The sequence below is a fragment of the Sturnus vulgaris genome, chromosome 7 (assembly GCF_052056855.1).
Source record: "Sturnus vulgaris isolate bStuVul1 chromosome 7, bStuVul1.hap1, whole genome shotgun sequence".
NCBI lineage: Eukaryota > Metazoa > Chordata > Aves > Passeriformes > Sturnidae > Sturnus > Sturnus vulgaris.
In genome coordinates this window covers 10,551,202-10,572,671 of record NC_142249.1, presented here as the reverse complement: position 1 = coordinate 10,572,671, position 21,470 = coordinate 10,551,202, and the positions used below count along the sequence as shown (strand labels likewise).

The following is a 21,470-nucleotide window of genomic DNA, read 5'->3' as shown; positions in this document are numbered from 1 at the left end:
GACCAAGCTCACTGTGCTTGCAGATGTGAGCCACTGAATGGAGTAAAAAAAGCAAGAAAGCCAAAATTTCATGCTAGTAAACCATAAACTGCATCCCTTAGGATTATCAGGGCTTCCTACAGAGGAACTGATCTTTGAAAAATCATGGTGGTACCAGAGTTGTGTCCTGCCTTGTTCATTTGTTTGAATGAAGGTACAAATAGTAAAATTAAAAAGGAAGTCAGTTTTATGAAACAACAAGAAATTTTATTAAGATATTTTATTATGTGTCTCTGTAAGGAATAGACCAACAACCATATAAAAGCTTACAAAGATGGTTAACCTTCAACACTATAAATGTGTTAACGTGACAGAAGAAATTCACAATTTTGCATCTTTATTGACTTTTACAGAGTGAAGGGAGAAAATTCTCAACTATGACATGCCGATGACAATCTTTGACAGGAGACATTTACAATTGCTTTAAATCCTTTACCTTTTTGGTTTTTTGAGCAAGTCAATAACCCTGACTTGCAGAGTTAGGAGTGAAAAATACATTAGCACCATCATATTAGTCTTTTACACTTCCCTAATTTTAGTGGTCTTGACCAGCAATGACAGGAAAGTAGAGAAGCACCTTTGACAACAGAATACAATCCAACAATAAAATTATGGTGACTATTGACATTAAGGTATTAAACTCTTAAGAGAAACTGTACCTTTCACAGCTAATCAGTACAGAAATAGACAATTTTGTACCAAATGAATCCACAGAATTGACCACTGGGTCCAATGCATTTTGATTGATTGATTTTTGGTTTGATTCATCAGACACATCCCAGTTTCTGTCCATGTTGAGGTAGTTGAAACAGGGAGGTCGTTCTAGCTTTATGGACTGCATCTTGGAAAGAAGGGTAAACTTTGGTACTGGGAGCAATCAGTGCTTTGGAAATTGGCTAACATTCAACTAATAGAACACAGTGTTGTTTTATTAAGTGTTGAAGTTTTTATTATAGCACCACGGAGACATGTTTTGAAGATGGAATTTGGTAAAAAAAATAGAGCAAAAAAAAGCATTTTTACTGTATTTTGTGTAAAAGCAAAAAAAAAAAAAAAAAAAAAAAGACCCTTGATATCAAATTGATTTTTCCCCCAGAAATTTTGTTAATAAATAACTGGGATGCAGATGGGCACCTGTACTAGCTGACAAGGCTGAAACAAAGGAGCACAGTTGGAGTGTGAATCTGTTTGCTGGGGTTTCAGAAAAAGCGGGCTCTTTGATTTATAAGAAGCAGACTGGGCCAATGTCCACGCCAAATTCCTGATCAGGACCACCAATATCTAATGGTGCAATATCAACCAGCGGCAACCTCATTGTCTTGCGCGTCCTGTATTCGAAAACTGTTTTACCCCACTCACCAGTGTGTTTCTGTGGAGTTAAAGAGAAAAGAAAAAAATGTTAGACAGTTTTTAATTTTCATTTTAGTGCTGGCCTGTGTGGCAGTCATCCCACAGGTTATCAGATTTCCTATTTCTGTAATAACAAACCCTCTCAAACTGCCATCCCTGTGGAAATGACCCCAGGAGGGGAACTTGTGGACAGTTAGTGTTGTCCATTTGTTACTGAAAAGGCTGCAGGTGCTGTCAGACCAGCTCCTCTCCAGGACTTTCTGCTGCACTGACAAGGTGCAGGGAAGCAGTGCTGGATCTATAAAATGACAGTGTTTGCCCCTTCCCATAACCAGAGCCCATGGCTTCAACCAGCTAGCCTTGGTTTGGTATGACTAGTTTTAGACTTGAGAGGAGATGGATCAAAACTTGATGACTGTGACTCCCTGGCATTGACTGTAAAGCAAGGAGATACCTGTAAAGCACAGATTTCAATGGAAGTGCACCTCACTTCTGGTGTACAGACTCTAGGCTCCCCCTACTAGCTGAACTGTGTCCTTTCCAGGCCATGCAAAGCTCGCTCTTCCTTTATTATGAGTCTAGTCCTCTAGAGGGAATTATTTATTAACTATAGCACTAAATTCCTGTTTACTTACAGTGCAGCCATCTTCCAGAACAGCATATGTGTATTTGCTGTTTCCTTCAGCCTTGATCTCACTTTCTGTAGAGCTCATGAGTTTCAGAGCTTTTTTGACATTGCCGCTGTCGTGGTCCATGTAGGCGATGCTGTTCTTGCAGTGGTAGGTGATGTTCTGGGAGGCACGGCTGGAGAGGATGCGCAGGAAGGCCAGCTGAACTTCAGAGACATCCTCTGGGAGCTCAGGATCCCCATAACTGAACTGCAGAGTACCAACACAGACAAGAGTGTTTGTTCAATCATGTCTAAGGTCAGTCACCATCATGATTTTTTTACATACTAATGGTCTCATTCAGTTTAATTTCAGAAATAGGTTTTAGGATGCTGTGATGCACAATCTGGGCTGTTAACTGTGCCCATTTCTCACCTGGAAGCCTCCATTCATAGACTCTCCAAACCAAACGTGTTTCTTCCCACTGTTTGCACTGGTCCACCAGTTTTTCTTTGGCACAGTCCTGGGGTTAGCATTGAGGCAGGTCTCACCAGTTTCCATATTGCAGTAGACTTTAATAGCATCCATCTTGCAGCCTTGGTTAGGATCAATCCAGTACTCTCCTAGAGGCAAGGGAAAATGTTAAGTGTTAATATATTTGGAGAGGATCTGACTGCAAGATGGTAAAGCTGATTCCTATGCCAGATTTCTGAGCCAAATCAGGAAACATATTAATTTTGACAGAACAGATGCCACAGAAATAAGATGATATAAAAAGATACTGAGTTCATGTAAATTCTGTAAGGGGACTGAAATTTGAAATAAATTTAGAACTTGTAATGTTTTTTGGTTTTTTTTCCCTAAAATTGTTTAAACACATGTTTACTTCTAAGGAGTGAAGTCAAATAGATGTTCTCTGTAAATGCACAGTTAGTTAATGTTTAAAATTGTTTTTATGTTTATCATCTTTTTCATTACATTTGTTTGGAAAAAAGTCAATTTTTTTATGGAAGATATCCACATTTAAATACTCAAGTTAGAGAAACTGCAAAACCAAAACAATCCCCAAGATCTGGTAGCATTGGTGAAAATAAAATCCAAACTTACCACTCTTGAGCTCGGGATGGCAGAATTTCAGATCTCGGCAGTTACGAGCTGGATTCTTCCGGGAGCCATCAGGACTAATGATGTTTTCAATCTGGTTGTTAATTGATTTCATTGAAGATATGATGTCACCCAGATTGATATCGTTCTCCTTGGGCTCATCTCGATATTCATATCCATAGGAAATTGGACCTTTCTCACCAGCACCCAGGGCAGCTGCACCACCACCACAACATGGACCAGGAGGACCAGAAGGACCAGGAAGACCAGGCTGCCCTGGTGGACCCTAAAAAAATAGTGAACAGGTTAAAAATAAAAGTCTGTGTGGGCCCTGGTCTTAAAAAAAATGAGATTTCTTACACAAATATTTAGTTTCCTTATTCATTAATTAAACACATGTATAAACATCTGTTAGATTTTCCAGGCCTTTATTTTCCTAAAATTGTAGCTTTTTTCCCTTATTTTGTCAAGTTTGACGCTCTTAATGTCTGGGCTTTGAGAAAGAACCCTCTCCACTAAAATCCAGAGAATGACCATTTCCTTGGCTTGAGGAGGTGACTGTGATGGTGACACTTTTGCAGCTGTGGCCTCTCTAGGGCACTCTAGGAAGCCCACTCCATGGCCTCCCAGACCCAAAGGGAGCCTGTGCTCCACAGTGAGGAGGAGATCCTGAAAAGTCACTGATCAGCCGAGACCAGCACAGCACCCAGTGCATCAATAGTTACACTAGACTGCAAACGAGCTGCATGGTTTTGGATTCAGCCTTTGTAGCTAGATACCTCCTATCACAAATCTTGTCCATGAAATCAAGAGTTTCTGAGAGAGATATCTAAAGAGTTGAGCATCCTGTGTTTCATGAATATTCCCAAGGGTTTGCTTGTGTGAGTTTGCACCATTTACTTACGGCAGGGCCGCTTTCGCCTCTGGTGCCACGGGGGCCGGGGGGACCAATTGGACCTGGGTAGCCACTGGTGCCATCTTTTCCAGGTGGCCCAGCTGGCCCTGGGGGACCCTAGAACAAAGAAGAACACAAACGATATGGTCATAGTTTATCAGATAATTCAGAACTACTTTGTGAGGTTTTTAAAATATTTCTGTATGATTTAGCAGGTGTTTTTTCTTTCTTCAGCTGCCATCTTTTAAGATAGCCAATTAAAATTTATGTCTGTATCTATATATATATATATATTTACTAAAAAGTCTAAATTTTGCTTGCAATTAGGCCGAGTAAGGAGTTTTTCTTACCCTTGCACCTGAAGCTCCTGGACCTCCAATTGCACCTTGTGGACCCAGGGGACCCTATGAAAAAAGGAAAAGTCAGTTATACACCTCCTGGTAATATCTTGTAACTAGTTGGATGTGCCTTAGATAAAGACACTCAAAACATCATCAAGATTATACAAAATGCATCCTTATAAAAAGGCTATGTCAGATACTAGAGAATGGTGGCCATTCTTTAATCAGAAAAAAATATTGAATGTTCTCTAATATGTTTTATGTGTTATCCAAAATGCAAGAAAGCCAACTGACACCAGTGAGCTTTGGATGAACTCTTATATTCATAAGGATATGTAGGTTCAGCCAAAATACTGCAGTTTTAATAATATTACCAGTAATGTTATTTAAATAATTCTACAAACATTTATGATTTCAAATACATTTACAGATTTGCTCTATGTGTGCACTGCAAAGCCATTTGTTTAAAAGTTATCAAACATCAAATGAGAATTTGTCGAATAGTTTGGTATTGGTGTCATCTTTGGTATGTTAATTGATTAAGCTTTGGTTTCTTGATTCTCCCTTGTGTATGAGGGTTATTCATAGGTTTTTTTCAGAATAAATCCCTTCTTAAGCCTTTACTGGTTGTAATAATCTATGGCATGCATGCCTATTCTTGTCCTTCAATTCTCTTAGCTATGTTCAAATGGTAATGCATGTTTACAATTCAGTAGTTTACAATATCCTGCCCATTTTGCCCCAGTATTACTTTCTATAAATGGTACATGGCAGAAGAGAGGTATTTGGACTCTTAGTAGCTTTAGTTGTCTGTCTAGGATAGATTTCTAACAGACATAGACTTTCAACCCCTATTTCTCTTTCCTAATTACATCAGGAATACCCTGATTATATTATAAATGAATATTTAAGAAGTTTTTATTGAGGTTTTTATTTATTTTATTGATTGTAGTAAACCCATCTTTACTTCCTAACAGCTTCTTCCAGTTCTTTAATTATGATTATGTCAGGTTGATTCAGGGAACCTGGATTTTGAAACATCTGACAATCAAATTTACATGGATTCCCATCAAATTAGCTAAGGTTAATTAGGTACCTGGGGCCTAAACACAGAAACTAAGATCAGCTGTAATTCCCAACCCAATGCAAAATACTCACGGGAGGACCAGGGAGACCAGGGGTACCAGGAAACCCTCTGTGACCCTTTATGCCATTGCTGCCTCGTTCACCAGGTTCACCTTTATCACCACGAGGACCTTGAGGACCCTGTAAGAGTAGGTTTGCAATGATAGGAGGAGATAAGAGCACTGCCCATATAACAAGAAAAAATGAACGGGTGATATCACAAGTACTTCAGATATGACTTACAGCAGGACCACGAGCACCAGCAGGACCAGTAGAGCCAGGAGGACCAGGTGGACCCTGTAACATGGTAGGAATGAGAAGGTATGAATCACTTGGAACTGCCCAGCCCACCTCTTTATTTCCAGATCAGCTGTATGTTCACAGCCAGCAGGTGTTGGGAAACAAGGGGAAAGCTCCACACATACTAGAATCAGCAAGAATCCTGGCCAGGCCATTTTTGTACCAATGCCAGCCTTTCTCATCTGCCCACAGGCACTGATCTGCCCACAGGCACTGCAGCCCTTCTTCCCTCTCTGTGAGGTGCTCAGTGCTCACTGTGCTGGTGTCAGCACTCCTGAGAAATAACTTGAGGACTTCCAAAGTTACTCCCTTAGTTTAAATAAATAACACATTGCTTGTGCACCACGTGGGATGATATGCTTTTTGGCATCTTACAGAGTACGTGAATTTTGAGCTTAATTTCTCTAAGTTGTCAGAACATAAACTCTGAGATGTCTTTCCCCTGGATATTCTTATAGAACAGGTTCTTGATGTCGAGAAACTCTGATAGTAACAAAAGTATGACTACTCAAAACTTCCTCTCTATTCCTGCATGAAATGGACTTTGCATAGGAAGGATATATAAGTAAGCAGTAACCTATTTATCTTAGTCTTACCTGAAATCCTCTTTCACCAGATTTTCCAGGTGCACCAGCATTACCAGCAGGTCCAGGGTGGCCAGGGGGTCCTGGAGGGCCAGGAGAGCCACTTTCACCACGGTCACCCTGTAGATAGTAAGGGATGTTAAATATCATGTTTTATAGAACTCAATATAAGGAGTATATTCAGTGGAGCACAGGAGGTTCAAGGAACAAATTACAAAGCATATACATGACATATATTGCCATGTACTTCATGTCTCATTTATTGGGCAGTCCAAGGATATTGGTGATTTCTTACTTTGCCTCCTGGGGATCCATCCCGTCCAGGCAAGCCATCAGAGCCAGGGTTTCCCTGCAAAATAGAGTGACACAGTTTGTTCCTAAACTGCATGATGAGTGGGTAATTTGTTTCCCAGTAAGTTTGACCAATGGTCATCAAAGAAAGGGTTTTCAAGAAGGAAGAGCTCTTGGAGGTGGAGTGGCTCCTAAAAGACCTGTATTATTTTGTAGGCAGTGCAGTCTCGTGCTCCAAGTGAGACAGACAATGTCCCCAGGCAGTGAGGGGGATGGCAGGGACAGGAGGCTACACCTCACAGAAGGGCAGAATCTGCCCAGGCCTCTGTGCATCAGGCTCTTGAGAGAGGCCTTGAGAACCTTAAAGCATATTTACTCCCAGAGTCTCCCGTTTGTAACTCACAAGCAAGCAGGGAAATCCCATCCACTCACATCTCTGCCAGGCTCTCCAGGTAAGCCTCTTTGGCCAATAGGACCTTGGGGACCAGGAGCACCCCGTTCTCCTGGGATACCATTGGTGCCTGGTTTGCCATCTTCACCCTGAACAAAAAGGGAAAGGATTCCATTGTAGATAATGTTCTTAGGAGATACCAGGGTGTTTTGCATCTTATTAACTATGCAGGGATTTTGAAAGAGACCTAATGAAGTGCTGGGTTAATGTGGCTTTGCTGGTTGTGAATACACAAAACAAGAGATAAAACCTTGGCCAAACTGGTTTCTTTTCATTGCTGGTAATATTCATGCAAGGCCATTGAATGTTCCTCATTAATTGACAACAAAGAAATAATAAACAGGTATGCCTATTCTTATCTGCCCAAAAACAATGGCCAAAGCAGTTAACCAAAAAATGCTGGTCTATCACTGTATTAGTGATAAAATACAAACCAAGCCTCACACCACCTTTTTTGAAAGGAGGTGAAAGTATTTTTCTCTTTGGGTCATAATATTTAGGCAAGAAACATATTGAGAATTAAGCAAGCATAAACAGCTAGTGGTAGGTGAGACTATGACTTGGATCTTGTACACAGGAGAGGTTACAGCATCCTATTCATGACCCTCCCAAAGTGTGGGAAATGGGTAATATACTCCTAGATATATATGTAATAGAATCTGAAAGACAGCCTTGCATCCCACAGCAGCTGGATATGTTTTAAAGCCTGACCTTATGCATGTAAACACAAATAACTGTAAATTCTCTCCTCTCTGGACTAAAAAGCATTAAACCCCCCCCAACAGCCCCGATACATGACTTTTTGTGTCTCTAAGCTACTTTTATCACTTTTTGCATCTGTATGGTATTTTTAGCAGCGGGGTTAGGGTAGTGTCAGGGTGCAGCTGCCGTGAAGGGCTCTCACCTTGGCCCCTGCCATCCCGGGTGGGCCGCTGGGGCCACGCAGGCCTGGCAGGCCCGTGTTCCCCCGGCCGCCAACGATGCCTTGAGGACCCGGCTCACCTGGTGCCCCCTGTTCGGGAAAAGGTCACTTCAGTCAATGGGAACGTCTTTAACATTCCACAGGTGGCTGCTTGTTCTGGACAGACATAATCCCTGTCTCCTGGTGGAACAGTGAAGGGACACTTACTCTTTCTCCTCGTGCTCCTGGGGGCCCTTTTTCTCCCGGTGCGCCGGGCTCGCCTCTGATTCCAGCAGGTCCTGGACCTCCAGGAGCACCAGAACTACCGGGGGGTCCGGGAGGCCCATCCTTGCCTGCAGGCCCTGCGTTACCAGGGGGACCTGGACTGCCCTAAAAGGAGTTTTAAGAAGGAAAGCGTGAGCTGCACACATGTACTGGCATTGGTCTCATGAAAGCTAGCCAGACCCGAGTCACTGCCTGAAGGCAGATTTAGGGTCCAGCCCCGTGCACCCAAATTTGATCTGGTGTTGTAAGAAAATCCTTTCATGCATCACTTTCACAACTGGTATTTTTTATCCCTGCTGTCTGGACATACACCTGCACATTCTAGATGCCCAGTGCCTGTAATGCATCCAACACAGGGTACACATTCCTTACTCATGGCTCTACCACAGAAATTGGAAACAGAAGCACACCCTTCTGCTTTCTTGAATCACTCCTGCCATATGCCTTTAATATGGTGTCTTGGACATGTGCAGAATGAAATGTCTTTCATTACAATCTTAGCTGAGCCAATGAATGGAAAGAATCGCATTGACCTTAATGGTACGTTAATTAAAATCCTACTTTCTATTCCACACCATAAGGAGTGTAAACTCATTTTTGCAGATTTTTTTCCTGAAGTACAACCATCCTATTCAGAATGTTTTTGTATATTTTAACATATTAATATATGTCTAAATGTATCCACAAAGTAAGACCAAAATAAAAGGGGGATAAACCAACTTACATTGTTACCAGGGGGACCAGGTAGACCACGAGCACCAGGGAAACCAGCAGCACCCTAGAGGAGATCAATACTTTTAGTTGTCATTTTCTGAAGACTGGAAAATAGGAACAAATTGATTTTTACACCCCTGCTGAGTTTAAATTATAGTCATGTTTTGTTTGAAACCTGAATTAAATGTCCTGAAACGGAACAAAAAGTCACTTTTTTTTTTTTTCTGGCAAGGGGAGGTCACATATTATCCTCAAACATGAGCTAATGGGTTTTGAGAAAGTTGGCAAGTGAATATTATAATAGTTGAGAAAAGCCATTGTAGAGTTTTGGGTCATTGTGTCAAAAGGCATTTTGGTACCTTACTTATATTAAAATCAACGTAATCCAGACGACTAAAGACTTCAACATTAATTACTCCTTCTAGAACACTTTAAATATTCTTGAACTTCCAATACCAAAGCCATTGAAGTTCTTATTTTTCATTTACATCACATTTGTTGTAATAAACAGAGGCATTTAGCAGTGACTAAATTGAAGAGATACTCACAGGCCCACCAGGAGATCCACGGTCGCCTTTTATTCCTTGGGGACCAGGTGGACCCTACATGGAAGGAAGCAGAAAAAGCAAATTATTTGATAAAGATTCAAATTATAGGAAGAGTCAAAAAGAGTCAGGCAGTTCATCTCCTTGCCCTTGTGCCCAGCACCCTGAGGCTGAAGAAACCTCACTGTACTAACAAGGAGCAGCAAACACTTACTGGGGCTCCAGGGCCACCCTGGGGACCTGCTGCTCCAGGGGGTCCAGCCTCTCCTCTTAGACCAGGGGGGCCTCTTTCTCCTTTCCCACCAGGTTCCCCGTTTTGGCCCTGTAGAGAAATTATATTGTTATATCACCACTCAAAAAAGCAGATGATGCTGTGACAAGAAATGCTATCCAGATACTCTTCTGAAGGGAATTTAAATATTAAATTAAGTGTGAATGCAGTTGAACTCTACTGCCCTACCAGTGCAGGAGGAGAAGGACAGAGCCATGTTGCCCTGTGTGTGTCTGAGTACAGGAAGAGTAGTGTAGACACTTACTGGGGCTCCAGGGAAGCCAGCAGGTCCAGGAAGACCTTGTTCTCCTCGCTCACCCTGTGGAAAACCACACGTCAGCAATGGAAGATGTTAGAAAGATAAACTTCACTTTAAAAGTTAGAGAATGCTGCTATTAAGGCTGCTGAAATTTCTTTCTCCTACCAGCTTTTGGAGGAAAAACATCTAATCCAAAACAACTAAACACAACTGTTCAGGAATTATCTGATAGTTGTCTAAAATGTAGTAAACTTAACTGAGCTACACCTGTATAAACCCTGAGCACAATACATGGTGTTCAACTGAGATCCCAAAGAGTTAAATATTAAAAAAAATAAACACAAGAAAGAGTATTTTGAAAAGTTTACTTAACTTTAAATCAAGATGGACATGACTGTTGCTCACACTCTTGTCCTGCCCTGTCACCACAGCCCTCTGATCCCTTTTCAGTGTTAAAAGCCCAATTTTCTGAAGCCTTTAGTACTTATAAAAGCCAGGAGACGGCAGGAGCTGAATGTGCTGAGTTTATTTACAACCCAATCAGTACTGCTGATAGGTTTGGTGCAGCACTGATGTCTACACCAGGCAGGAGGAGCCATGGTGAAGTTATAGGGGAAGGAAGAAAAGTTCTGTCACTTACAGGACCTCCACGGGAACCCATTGGGCCAGGGGCACCTGCTGGGCCAGTCTCTCCCTGCAAGGAACAAGGATGGTCAGGGGGTGTTTGTTTTGTTCCCCTGAGACAGCCCCACCTGGGACCCTTTACTGTACAAACCCCATTAGGAGGAGGCTTTACCTTATCTCCAGGTGGGCCAGCAGGACCAGGAGGACCGATGGGACCTACATTGCCCTAAGCAATTGGAAAAATAGAAAATTATATCTTTTGTATCAAAATATGACAATGTTAACTCCTGTGTTTTGATCAATAGTGTTTATCTGTTAGGGTAATCTGTTTCAGCATAAACAGATTGCCAAAGGTCCTTAAATGAAGTAAGTGTACAGTGCCAAAGTGCATTTGCACTCCATGTTTTGGAGTGATGCTCTGAAATCACACCATTTTGCAGTGTGAGAAAACTCCAACTAAGTGATTCTTTTTCTCCCCACCATCCTAACCTAATCCAAAACAACCTGAAATTAATAGGTTTTTTTCAGTGGTATACAATAAAAGTGACCTGTTCCCTAATTTCCAGATAGATAATTGATCTGCATTTCTTCAGCACATATTCAACATCCCCTGACTAGTTTCATGACTTATTTCTTTCTTGAAAATTTAATGTGTACCTTATGGTCTGAAATAAATTTTTTATATTTCCTCCAACTCAACCAAGCTGCATTTGTATATTTGTCATCCCTCATTACTTTCATGTATATACTGCCTGCAGGTAGAGATTTGATAGATGTATATATTTCAAGTGTCTATTTGATGTGTATTTGCTATATAGATGTGCAAATATATCATATTTGCTAACCTGTAGGAGTATTCTGTATGAGAATATTTACTATCGATGTCTTTTTGTGATTCATTATAATATCAGTCAGGTAGATTTTTCTCTTTCATATGATTTCTTTCCCTCTAAAAAATTGCCCCAGTCAACTTCAATCTTTCTCCAAAAAATTCTATTACATTTACCCAAGGAGTAGTAATCACAAAAAAACTAGTATTGGGGCTTATTTAGTTTACAAACCCAGTTTTGCATTGCTGGAACAAAACACAATGAGATTATAACTTTAGCTGTCCTGGATAGTATTATTCACTGTGAGGTTACTCACGTTCTAAGAGCTGGCTGTGTAAAGCTCATGGATAAACTGCTGGATGTTTCAATACTCACTCTCTCTCCCCTTGCACCAGGAAGGCCATCAGCACCTTTACCACCAGGTTCTCCCTAGAAAGTTTAAGACATAAAAACCATGAGAAAACAGAAGCAGGAGATGAGTCTACATGGGAGGAAAGATCTCGTACTGGGGGTCTCTCAACAGCCAGATTTCCTTAATGAAACTGGGGATGGTATTTTGTCCAGTATTCAGCATCAGATACTACATTCTTTGATGAGGAAAAAACCCCAAACTGATGCACAGTGAAGTCCAGGCCAAACTGTCTTCCCATGGTATGAACTATTCTCATCATTAATTAGATTCATTAGAACTGTTTTGATGTACCCATCCCCCCAGTGCAGCAAAATATCTAGCATGTATTAAACCGAGGGAAAAAACCCCAGATTTTTCAACATCTAGGACCCACATCCCATTGCTAAATCAACAGTACTACTACACAATCTGCACCTCTGAAATCAGGCCAAAGTGAAGACGTGAGCAAATCCAACATAAAATCAAAAGTGTGTGTGTGTTACCCTCTCCCCTTTTGGTCCAGGGCTTCCAGAAGCTCCTCTTTCTCCGGGCATTCCCTGTAATCCAGGCAGTCCTGTGCCTCCAGGGGGACCAGGTGGGCCAGGGGGACCCTAAGGAGTAACCAAAAATAATTAGAAGAAGCAAAATTAACACAAATGGTAGCAGGATAGCAGAAAAGGAAGAAATTCAGTGGGTACCTTGGCACCTTCTGTTCCAGCAGGACCTGGTCCACCTCTTGCTCCAGGAGGTCCTGGAGGACCTTGTGCACCACGTTCTCCTGGGATACCATTTTCACCCTGTGATAAAAAAAGTGTTATTCTTTGTTTTCAGGCTCGTATTTTGTTAATTCATTTATGTAATTACAAAATTTGCTTTATTATTTACCTTAGGGCCTGGGAATCCAGGTCCTCCAATATCACCTTTTGGCCCCTGTTTATGAGAAAATAAATGCAAGTTACCCATGAACTTTTCTAAGTGCATCTGCATTGCGGTTGGCATCCTTTTTCTCTCTCCTGTTATTCCCCAAATCAGACTATGCCGCTCTGAGAAGAGCTGAGAGCTCTCTGAATTTGGAAATACATTTTAGGAAGAACTTCTCATTAATTTTTTGTTCCTTACAAAAATAAGGAATTACTGCTTACTGGTTCTCCAGGCTTTCCGTTCTCTCCAGCTGGTCCTGGTCCCCCAGGCAACCCCTATAAGAAGGAACAGTATTATCCATGTTACACAGGTCAGTTGTGCATTTTCCACCTTCAGATTTTTGGTTTTGACACAAAGATGTGTGGCCAACTCATTCCAATGCTTCAGAAAGAAAATGCCAATTTGATAGCTACAGGGTTTAGGTGACACAATCTCAGTTAACCACCTGGTTTGCAATGATCTATGATGCAGTAACTTTTGTCAAGTGGTTGTTCTGTTATATTGTATTATATTCAAAATATGAAGATATCTGGCACTCCAATGTAAATGTTCAGATGTCTATATATATTTTTTTTAATTTTGTGTTTTTGTGTTTGTCTATTGCAAAGAATCAGAAAACAATAAACACACAGCACCTGGAGGCCAGGTGGGCCTGCTGCTCCTGGTTCTCCTCTCTCCCCAGAAGCTCCCTAGAATCAAACAAATGAGGAAGAAAATCCATGAACTTGCCTGAGAACACTTCAAAATATAAACACCTCCACACCACCTCTAATCTATGCCTCTTTATAGTAACCTGATAATGACATTGCACAAGCCCTAAAGTAATGTATGTTGGTGTGGTGGTATTTCCTCTTTTCACTCCAACTCTTAGATGTGATTCAGCAGACACATTTTAACTTCAAACTTAGGAGTTTGAAATGCCATAAACACTAAAGGGAGCAACAATACACTTCTGCTTGAAAAGACCAAGAGCTCTAAATTGACTTTTCATTTCAATCTACCCCAGGTATACCCGACTCAAGTTTCTCCTACCAAAGTTTTGAATATTTGTTCATTAAAATAATGGCAAAGAAGAGCTCTTTTATTTGTCTTCCTAAAAGGAGATTTCTTTATATAATTAAAAATATTTTCCTTCTGCTAAATTCCCAGTGTCTATCTGTAGCTGCCAGACCCTCATCATTGCCTCAATGAGCCCACCACACTTACAGTAGGTCCTGGAGGACCTGGAAGGCCAACATCACCATTCTTCCCAGCAAGACCCTATTCAAAGACAAAATTAGGCTATGGTTAGAGAGTGATGCCATTTTTGTGAGGCTCATCAAGTTATTATTAATATCGTGTCATCATTAAACAAAATATTAGCAAAACTTACAGGTGGTCCAGGTGGTCCACCAGGGCCTCTTTCTCCATTCTTGCCTGGTGCACCCTTACAAAAAAGACAGAATACATTTTGAAATACTTGTTTGTGGTCAGTGGACAACTGTCTAAAGCAGCAGCATGAGATAGCCCCACAATGGAGCAATTCATTTTAACATTTGCCTCATCGAGTATCAGCACAAAAGAGGAGAAATCCCACTCACCTCATTGCCCTTAGGACCAGGGAAACCCATCACACCTGGCTGGCCACGTGGGCCTGGAGGGCCAGGTGGGCCAGAGCGTCCAGATTCACCCTGATTGCCCTGGGATAAGCAAAAAAGAAAGGAAGATGTGGCATGTGTGGAGGTGAAATAAAGCAATTCCCAGGACTCATTAAACATTGAGTGAGGGGGAGGCGCTGATCAAAACTCATTATGTGTTTTGCATTGGAACTCATGTCCCATCTACTCTGCATTTCACACAGTATGAAATGACAGGGTTTGCAGGCTGCTGTTACAATGATACAGCAATAAAAAAGTGCTCTGGCAGTTAAAGCAAACAGAGAGGAGCCAATTAATCTGGCTGTGATAACAACCTGTCATGTGGATACTGTGGGATGAGGGTAGGGTTGGGTCAGCAGCAGGACTAGGATAAAATATTTGTGCAATGTACTTACGGGAGGGCCAGGTTTCCCATCACTTCCAGGGCTTCCTGGAACTCCGGGCAAGCCCTGCAAATTGAAGAAAAAAAAAAAAAAAAAAGGAGTGTTACACTTCAGTTTAAAATGTACATTATTCGCTTTCAATTCATAAATACATAAAAACTACTTGCTTATTATCATCCTCTGTAATAAAGATTAAAAGCTTTGCCCTTTCCCTCATCCCATGAAGGGGAAAATTGGACAAAGCAAACAAACTCTGTCATTATGGGTTTATGGTTTTTTCTGAGAGTTGTATATAAATGAGACACCAGACATTAATCAACTAGCACAAAATTTTTCTTTCTTTATGTGGGAAGAAAATCATATTTAGATGGAAAAAAAAGAATTAATTCTGACTACACATCTCTACCTGAAAGCAACACAATGTTGCAACACTTTCATTAGCTTGTTTAAATTTCTAAATGTTGTATTTTAAATAGTTAATTTTCATTGCCAATAAAATCTTGTTTATCTCCCAGAGGCCTGCAGTTGGGCTTTTGAATGTCAATATATTTGGTATTAGGAGTTGCTAATTTTTAGTACCTCTCCCAGAATGTTGTTCCATTTACACTTAGATCTTGTCACATTCTGTCAGTATTATACAATAGGCCATCTCTGAAATCTTACTGATATATTATGTAAAAAACTGACCAACAGCTTATTTGCTTTAATTACAAATAAGCCAAAAATATAATATTTATGTATATCGAAGTACTTAAATTTATGTCTAATTTATTCAAACATTTAAGTCCATTTACGAAATAATTTAAATAAAAACATATTTAAATAAAACCCCCTAAAAACCTAATTTGAAGAAATGTAAAGAGCTAATGCAGAAAATCATCCAATGCTAACTCATATTAAAGGCATTTGTCGTGGCAGGGCCTGGAATGCCCTGGGAGCCTCCCCAGAGCCTCGTGACTCCGTCGTGGCAGTGTCCTGGGAATGCCCCGTGACTGCACAGCTACCATGGCTGGATGCTACTTCTGCCTACAGGAACCCATAGAAAGGATTTCTAGTTGGACTCCTCTGTTGTGCCAGCTCAGAGGAGTCATCCCTAACAGAGTTGATCCCATTTTCTTGGAGATGCACTGTCTTACTCTCATTCCAGGAAGGCCTGGGCCTCCGTCTTGTCCGCGCTCTCCCGCGGGTCCGCTGGGGCCGGGGGGGCCTGGGCTGCCACGCTCACCTGCAGGACCCTGGGGACAGAGGTGGAGATTCACAGCCAGGGAATCAGCACGGCATCGAACCCGAGTTCGCGTGGATTCTCCAACGGCTTGGGGGACTTTTTTTGGAGGAAGATTTTTACCTTTTCACCTGGAAGTCCGTTGCTACCGGGTAAGCCACGGAAGCCAGGGGAGCCCTGCCAGATAAAAGAACAAACTATGGATCATGGGCAGCATGGCACAGGTAACAGCAACTGGGTTTTCTTCTAAACTGTTTACCATTGGACTAATCATTATGAAAAATTAATGGGAAAGAAAAAAAGATGAAAGTGGCATATCACTGTAGTATAAAGGACTGCAGGCTGTTTTGTCTTTGATTTTAGTGTTCCTGTTGAAATTATAGCCTGCCCACCTTTATTTTTAACTGGCCCTGAATCATTATTTATGAGTTTTCTAACATACTATAAAAAACAAAAATCACTTTCAGTATTGAGCAATTATTTTCCTCTAATTCAATACTGAGAAGAGCTCTGTTGTATTGTTCTAATATTTATACTTAATACAATCTTTATAAAAGAAATTTGAATTATAAATTTCGTTTTGCAGCCCTCTTTATATGTTTAGTATGATTAATTAGTTCATTATGCATCTTTGGTTTCCTCATAGCTTCAGCAAATATTGCAATCAATTATTAAGTTAGGACTTACAAATAGATCAGTACAATTACCTTTGTTTCTGATGGGAATGGAAATCTAAAATTTGTAATGATATTGCTATTTATTTTGTTGAATAAAAAAATTTGTGGGTTCTTCTGTGAGAATTATTAAATTTTTGGAAAATTATTTAATATACTAGCCAAAAAACCTGTTTGCAGTTAAAATATTGTAACACAGAAGACATCCTGACAATATTGGTGTTATTGATATTGAAGATGTATTAACAATAAAGATGTGAACATAAAGACATATCTTGAATGTAGAAGAATTTACATTAATTTCACTTTCCAGAGCAGAAATTATTTTGATTATTTTTTAATTAAATAATTTTGAAATTTTGATTATTTGTTTCCTTTGTAGTTCTCATAGTTTATAATTGCTTCTCAGCACAAGATCACTGCTTCTTCTATATCAAAAACTGAAATAAATCAATTTATTCCCAACTGAGATAGATCCAAGAGCTGCAATTCAGAGATGAAACTAGACAAGAATTCTCCCCAGTTTTGCAACCCAGTTTCACATCTGGAATTTGCTGAGAAGATACATGGAGCCAAATTTCTCCTGGAAGTGCTTTGAACTCCAGAATTTTCTGTCTCCAAAGGTCGTGTAGCACAGCTCACCCTTTCTCCAGGGGTACCAGGTACTCCGTTCTGCCCGGGTTCACCGTTTGCACCTCTCTTCCCTTCCTCACCAGGAGGCCCAGGAGCACCTGGGGTGCCATTTTCACCCTGAAAACAACAGAAATCAAGCCCATCTGTGAATTAGAAGTCTCCAAAAAACCAAACAGGTTTTGTATGGGGAATGATTCAGGGTTCAGAGTCCCTTGAAAGAAGTCTCTGGACACGTTTTGAAATCACTTACGCGCTCGCCTTTTGGGCCTGGATCTCCTTTTGCACCATCCTTACCAGGGTCTCCCTAAAAAGCAGAAAATCCCATTAAAATTACAGGTTGCAACTGGGCATCGATCTAGAGCTACTAGATGTACTGAAATACTAGGAAGTAGACGTGATATTTCAAATTATTGACTCCTTTTCTTTACTTAAGATTCTGTAAGGGAATCAGCATGCATTGGCTGAACCTACAAGTGGAAGTCATAGGACTCCTTAAAAATCCAGTAAAGGAAAAAAGTAATACAATCTTAAACACCATTGAGTAAAATTTTATGTCTGTTCCTGAGCTAATTCAGACATCATTGGCCCTTTTGTTTAAAGTCCCTGAATATTTTCTCTGACAAAGATGTGGTGTAAGGCTGTAAGAAAAGGGCCTGCTGGGGTAAGTGACAGTGTAAGATCAGATAAAACTCATGGGGCTTAGTGGACTGTGGACTCAGCCTCTGGTTATTGAAACAGGTGAAAATAGGATTGTAAAACAACAGATTTTGTCTCATGTAGCCAATTTACAGAAGCAGTATCTTTGTTGTATCTGAATTGGTAGATAATAAAGGAAAGTAATTAGGTATTATTACCATATTTATGTATAATCTTTATATATAGCAATACCTATATGGATGAAACAAAATATGTTATATATTTATAAAAATAATTGCCTATTTTCATTATAAAATAATTTATTAGACCATTTCAAGTGAATAGGGGAAGATCAATGAGGAATTTTTAATGGTATGAGAATTACTTCCATCACATTTGTTGGTGCAACCATGTGAATACCATTAGTAACTCACCGGACTGCCTTTCGCCCCAGGATTTCCACTTGCACCTGGAGGACCTGGAAGGCCACGGCCTCCTGGCAGACCAGGAGCACCAGGAATACCAGAAGGTCCCTGCAGAGAGAGAACAGCAGACAGAGATGAAGAGAGAACTGCTCTGATGGACTCTACCCAGTCCAAACAGTGACCCTCACCAACACAGCACAGCAATGGCAGTGATGTGCAAAGTACCCACCATTTCACCCTTGTTGCCAGGGCTTCCAGCTCTTCCAGGAGGGCCCTGGAAAAATAAATATCTGAGTAACCAATGCTGCTAACCCAGCACCAGAACAAAGGACTGCTAGGGCTCTGTGAAGAGCAGGTGACACAGCACCTCTCAGGTCCCAAGTGTTACTGATGTACCTGAGGCCCAGGTGGCCCAGCATGACCCTGAGGACCAGGTTCTCCTCTCTCTCCTGGACTACCACTAACACCAGCAGGACCAGGAGGACCAGCTTCACCCTACAGAAAAATGAGAAAATGAAGGCATTTTAGTAATCTCCAGAGCAATCAGCATTAAATTAATGGTTTCTACCACTTAGTGGTGTTCTGTTGTGGGCATTCATGAAGGTGATGAGGATTGGGGTTTGTCTCATGCTGCATATGGCAGCACGTCTGTTCTAGGCTTGCAAACAGTGTAATAGCAGCCAGGAAAAGGAGGGCTCATAAAATAATGATGTGGAGTGACATAAGCTGTGTAACTGGAGAAAGGACCAAATCCCATGCAGTTATGCATCTTTAGTTGAGTACCTTAAAACCTGGAGAGCCTGGAAATCCTGCGGTTCCAGGGGGACCTGGGGGACCCTTAAAAGTGAAAGAAATACTATTAATGCAAAAGGTAAAAGCCATATGGAATTAATCTCAAGTTAAAAAAGAGAGTCTGATTATGGGATTTTTCTCTGAGTAAGGAAACACCTGGAAAATAGCAAATATAAATCATGCTGTAAAAGTTGAAATTTGGCTAGTCCTAAAATATCACACCTACATCTTAGTTACCCTGACTTTTACATATTCAGCTGAATTTCTGTGTTTTAAATTTTAAACCATGAAATCTATCATTAAGGAGATTAAGCTATAAAAAACTTTCAAAATTTGTTCTAATTATAAAAAAAGAAGGAGAAAAGAAAGCCAATACAGCTCTTAAACATACAAGTAGTCATGCTCAGATTTCTAGGAAGATGGGAAAGAAAAATATTTGCCAACTCTAGACAGCTAAATAATTTATTTGGTAAGATAATTCAAAATTTGATCATCATGAAGTATAGCAATTCCATCAATCTATATCTTCTCTGAGAATAATCTGGGTTTGGATTTTTGCATTTCCTGATTTACAGTGTTAAAGCTCTCCTATTGCACTGTATCCTTTCAGTATATTAACAAACACAATTACGAAATACAATTAAATGAAATGCTCATTCTTGAACAAATGCACCCCAGTTTGGGGTTTGCTGGCACTGCAGAATGTCAGCTAGAAGTAATTAGACTAAAGCAACACAAATACTGAAAGTCAAAGTTGCCTTACAGGTGGGCCTGCTGCTCCTGGAGATCCGTCTTTTCCATGGGCACCCTACAGAAGAAGAGAGAGAGGTGCTGAGTTCAGAGCACTACCCTGGACACAGAACCCACATCCTTTCATGTCCATGACTCAGAGACCATATTTTTGTGTCCATACATTCCCACTTAGTTGACTAACACCCAAGGATTCCTTAAATGAGAAATTCCAAAGTAATAATTGACTAAATAGGTTGTGAAGGAATATCCAACACTTTATGTGTCTTGCAGACTTCCTGAGACAGGAAGATGTAAAAATCCATTCTTATTAAACTTATTAAGGAAATAACTGCTACAAAGCATTGTCTGTGTGAATAAGATTGCAATAGAATAGTGTATTTCAAAGTAACAGTTACTTCTGATTGACATAAAAGACTAAACTGATGAACACTGATGACTTAAACCCTGTTGCCTGTCTTGTAGCCATATTAGACCAGACCTCAGCTGAGGTTATGCAGTGTCTGCACAAACAAGATGCTGGCTGCAAACTGCTTTGTTGATTGTGTTGAATGCTATGAACTAAGAATTCCTTCAGAGTGAGGGATGCACCCTCTAACCTGTCAAAGGGAAATTTTATAATTTCCCACAAGTTACTTCTGAGATTGTGTTTTCTCCCTCTCTCTGTCATCCCCTGCCACTCTTTGTTTCCACTCCATCTCCCTGTTTCTCTTATCCAAATCTGAGCTTATGCTGAAACACTGTACTCTTCCTCAATGCATAATCTATCCATTTTAAAAAGTATAACAGGAAATAAGATGGTGAACATGTTGTGGGTTAGAAGTGTTACATCTTTAACTGGGGACTGAAAAGTTTCCATGTGAGATTTTGACAGATGCTATATAGTTTTTTTACTCCTTTGCATTACAAATGCTTTAAGGAAATAGGGAATTCTCAACATATTGAATCCAAATATGTGCTGCCTCTGGATAAGAACAAGATCTGTGATTACTTACAGGGCCACCGGGATTCCCAGGTCTTCCTCTTTCTCCAGCTGGACCTCTTGGTCCCTAGAAAACATGTCAAAATTAATCTGTTAAATGGCTTCTAAAATAAGATGGCTGAGCAAAGAGATATTGCACTTATTTATATAACTCACTGTTGTCCACTGCATGTGGTGGGGTACTTAAAGTTAAAAGAATGAGGAACAACTCAGCTAACATTTAAACACTCCAGGATGCACATATTTACCGGCTGGCCCGGTGCTCCATTTGCTCCAGGAAGACCAGTTTCACCCTGTTACAGAGAGAAAACAAAATTAACTTCGGTGAGAACATTTCTTGGCTTATTCAGGGAGAAGAGACACAGAAAAAAGCCCAATTTGTAATCCCTTTCTATGGGGTCCTGGGTGTCCTCAGCATGAACTGAGTTCTGAGAAGTCTAAATAAATGTCAAATCAAAAATTAAACAGGAAATTGAAATCAGAAAGACTCAGGTCTTAAAATACTAT

At 40.5% G+C, this 21,470-nt stretch overlaps 1 protein-coding gene across 1 annotated transcript in view; it reads right to left on the bottom strand.

Moving 5' to 3' along the window:
* Nucleotides 1-1,080: 1,080 nt before the first annotated feature.
* COL3A1 (collagen type III alpha 1 chain) overlaps nucleotides 1,081-21,470 on the bottom strand; it is a 47,678-nt gene continuing 27,288 nt past the window's right edge. Inside the window, exons 12-51 of the mRNA XM_014880906.2 lie at nucleotides 21,212-21,256; nucleotides 20,977-21,030; nucleotides 19,995-20,039; nucleotides 19,223-19,276; nucleotides 18,836-18,934; nucleotides 18,669-18,713; nucleotides 18,449-18,547; nucleotides 17,629-17,682; nucleotides 17,388-17,495; nucleotides 16,195-16,248; nucleotides 15,986-16,084; nucleotides 14,862-14,915; nucleotides 14,410-14,508; nucleotides 14,202-14,255; nucleotides 14,036-14,089; nucleotides 13,465-13,518; nucleotides 13,051-13,104; nucleotides 12,794-12,838; nucleotides 12,607-12,705; nucleotides 12,412-12,519; nucleotides 11,893-11,946; nucleotides 10,860-10,913; nucleotides 10,704-10,757; nucleotides 10,070-10,123; nucleotides 9,748-9,855; nucleotides 9,537-9,590; nucleotides 8,999-9,052; nucleotides 8,218-8,379; nucleotides 7,993-8,100; nucleotides 7,070-7,177; nucleotides 6,642-6,695; nucleotides 6,359-6,466; nucleotides 5,706-5,759; nucleotides 5,496-5,603; nucleotides 4,347-4,400; nucleotides 4,006-4,113; nucleotides 3,105-3,387; nucleotides 2,433-2,620; nucleotides 2,025-2,267; nucleotides 1,081-1,408 (exon numbers count right to left, since the gene is read on the bottom strand). Coding sequence (XP_014736392.2) covers nucleotides 1,262-1,408; nucleotides 2,025-2,267; nucleotides 2,433-2,620; nucleotides 3,105-3,387; nucleotides 4,006-4,113; nucleotides 4,347-4,400; nucleotides 5,496-5,603; nucleotides 5,706-5,759; nucleotides 6,359-6,466; nucleotides 6,642-6,695; nucleotides 7,070-7,177; nucleotides 7,993-8,100; nucleotides 8,218-8,379; nucleotides 8,999-9,052; nucleotides 9,537-9,590; nucleotides 9,748-9,855; nucleotides 10,070-10,123; nucleotides 10,704-10,757; nucleotides 10,860-10,913; nucleotides 11,893-11,946; nucleotides 12,412-12,519; nucleotides 12,607-12,705; nucleotides 12,794-12,838; nucleotides 13,051-13,104; nucleotides 13,465-13,518; nucleotides 14,036-14,089; nucleotides 14,202-14,255; nucleotides 14,410-14,508; nucleotides 14,862-14,915; nucleotides 15,986-16,084; nucleotides 16,195-16,248; nucleotides 17,388-17,495; nucleotides 17,629-17,682; nucleotides 18,449-18,547; nucleotides 18,669-18,713; nucleotides 18,836-18,934; nucleotides 19,223-19,276; nucleotides 19,995-20,039; nucleotides 20,977-21,030; nucleotides 21,212-21,256 — 3,534 coding nt within the window. The 3' untranslated portion in view covers nucleotides 1,081-1,261. The remainder of the gene's footprint in view (nucleotides 1,409-2,024; nucleotides 2,268-2,432; nucleotides 2,621-3,104; nucleotides 3,388-4,005; nucleotides 4,114-4,346; nucleotides 4,401-5,495; nucleotides 5,604-5,705; nucleotides 5,760-6,358; nucleotides 6,467-6,641; nucleotides 6,696-7,069; nucleotides 7,178-7,992; nucleotides 8,101-8,217; nucleotides 8,380-8,998; nucleotides 9,053-9,536; nucleotides 9,591-9,747; nucleotides 9,856-10,069; nucleotides 10,124-10,703; nucleotides 10,758-10,859; nucleotides 10,914-11,892; nucleotides 11,947-12,411; nucleotides 12,520-12,606; nucleotides 12,706-12,793; nucleotides 12,839-13,050; nucleotides 13,105-13,464; nucleotides 13,519-14,035; nucleotides 14,090-14,201; nucleotides 14,256-14,409; nucleotides 14,509-14,861; nucleotides 14,916-15,985; nucleotides 16,085-16,194; nucleotides 16,249-17,387; nucleotides 17,496-17,628; nucleotides 17,683-18,448; nucleotides 18,548-18,668; nucleotides 18,714-18,835; nucleotides 18,935-19,222; nucleotides 19,277-19,994; nucleotides 20,040-20,976; nucleotides 21,031-21,211; nucleotides 21,257-21,470) is intronic.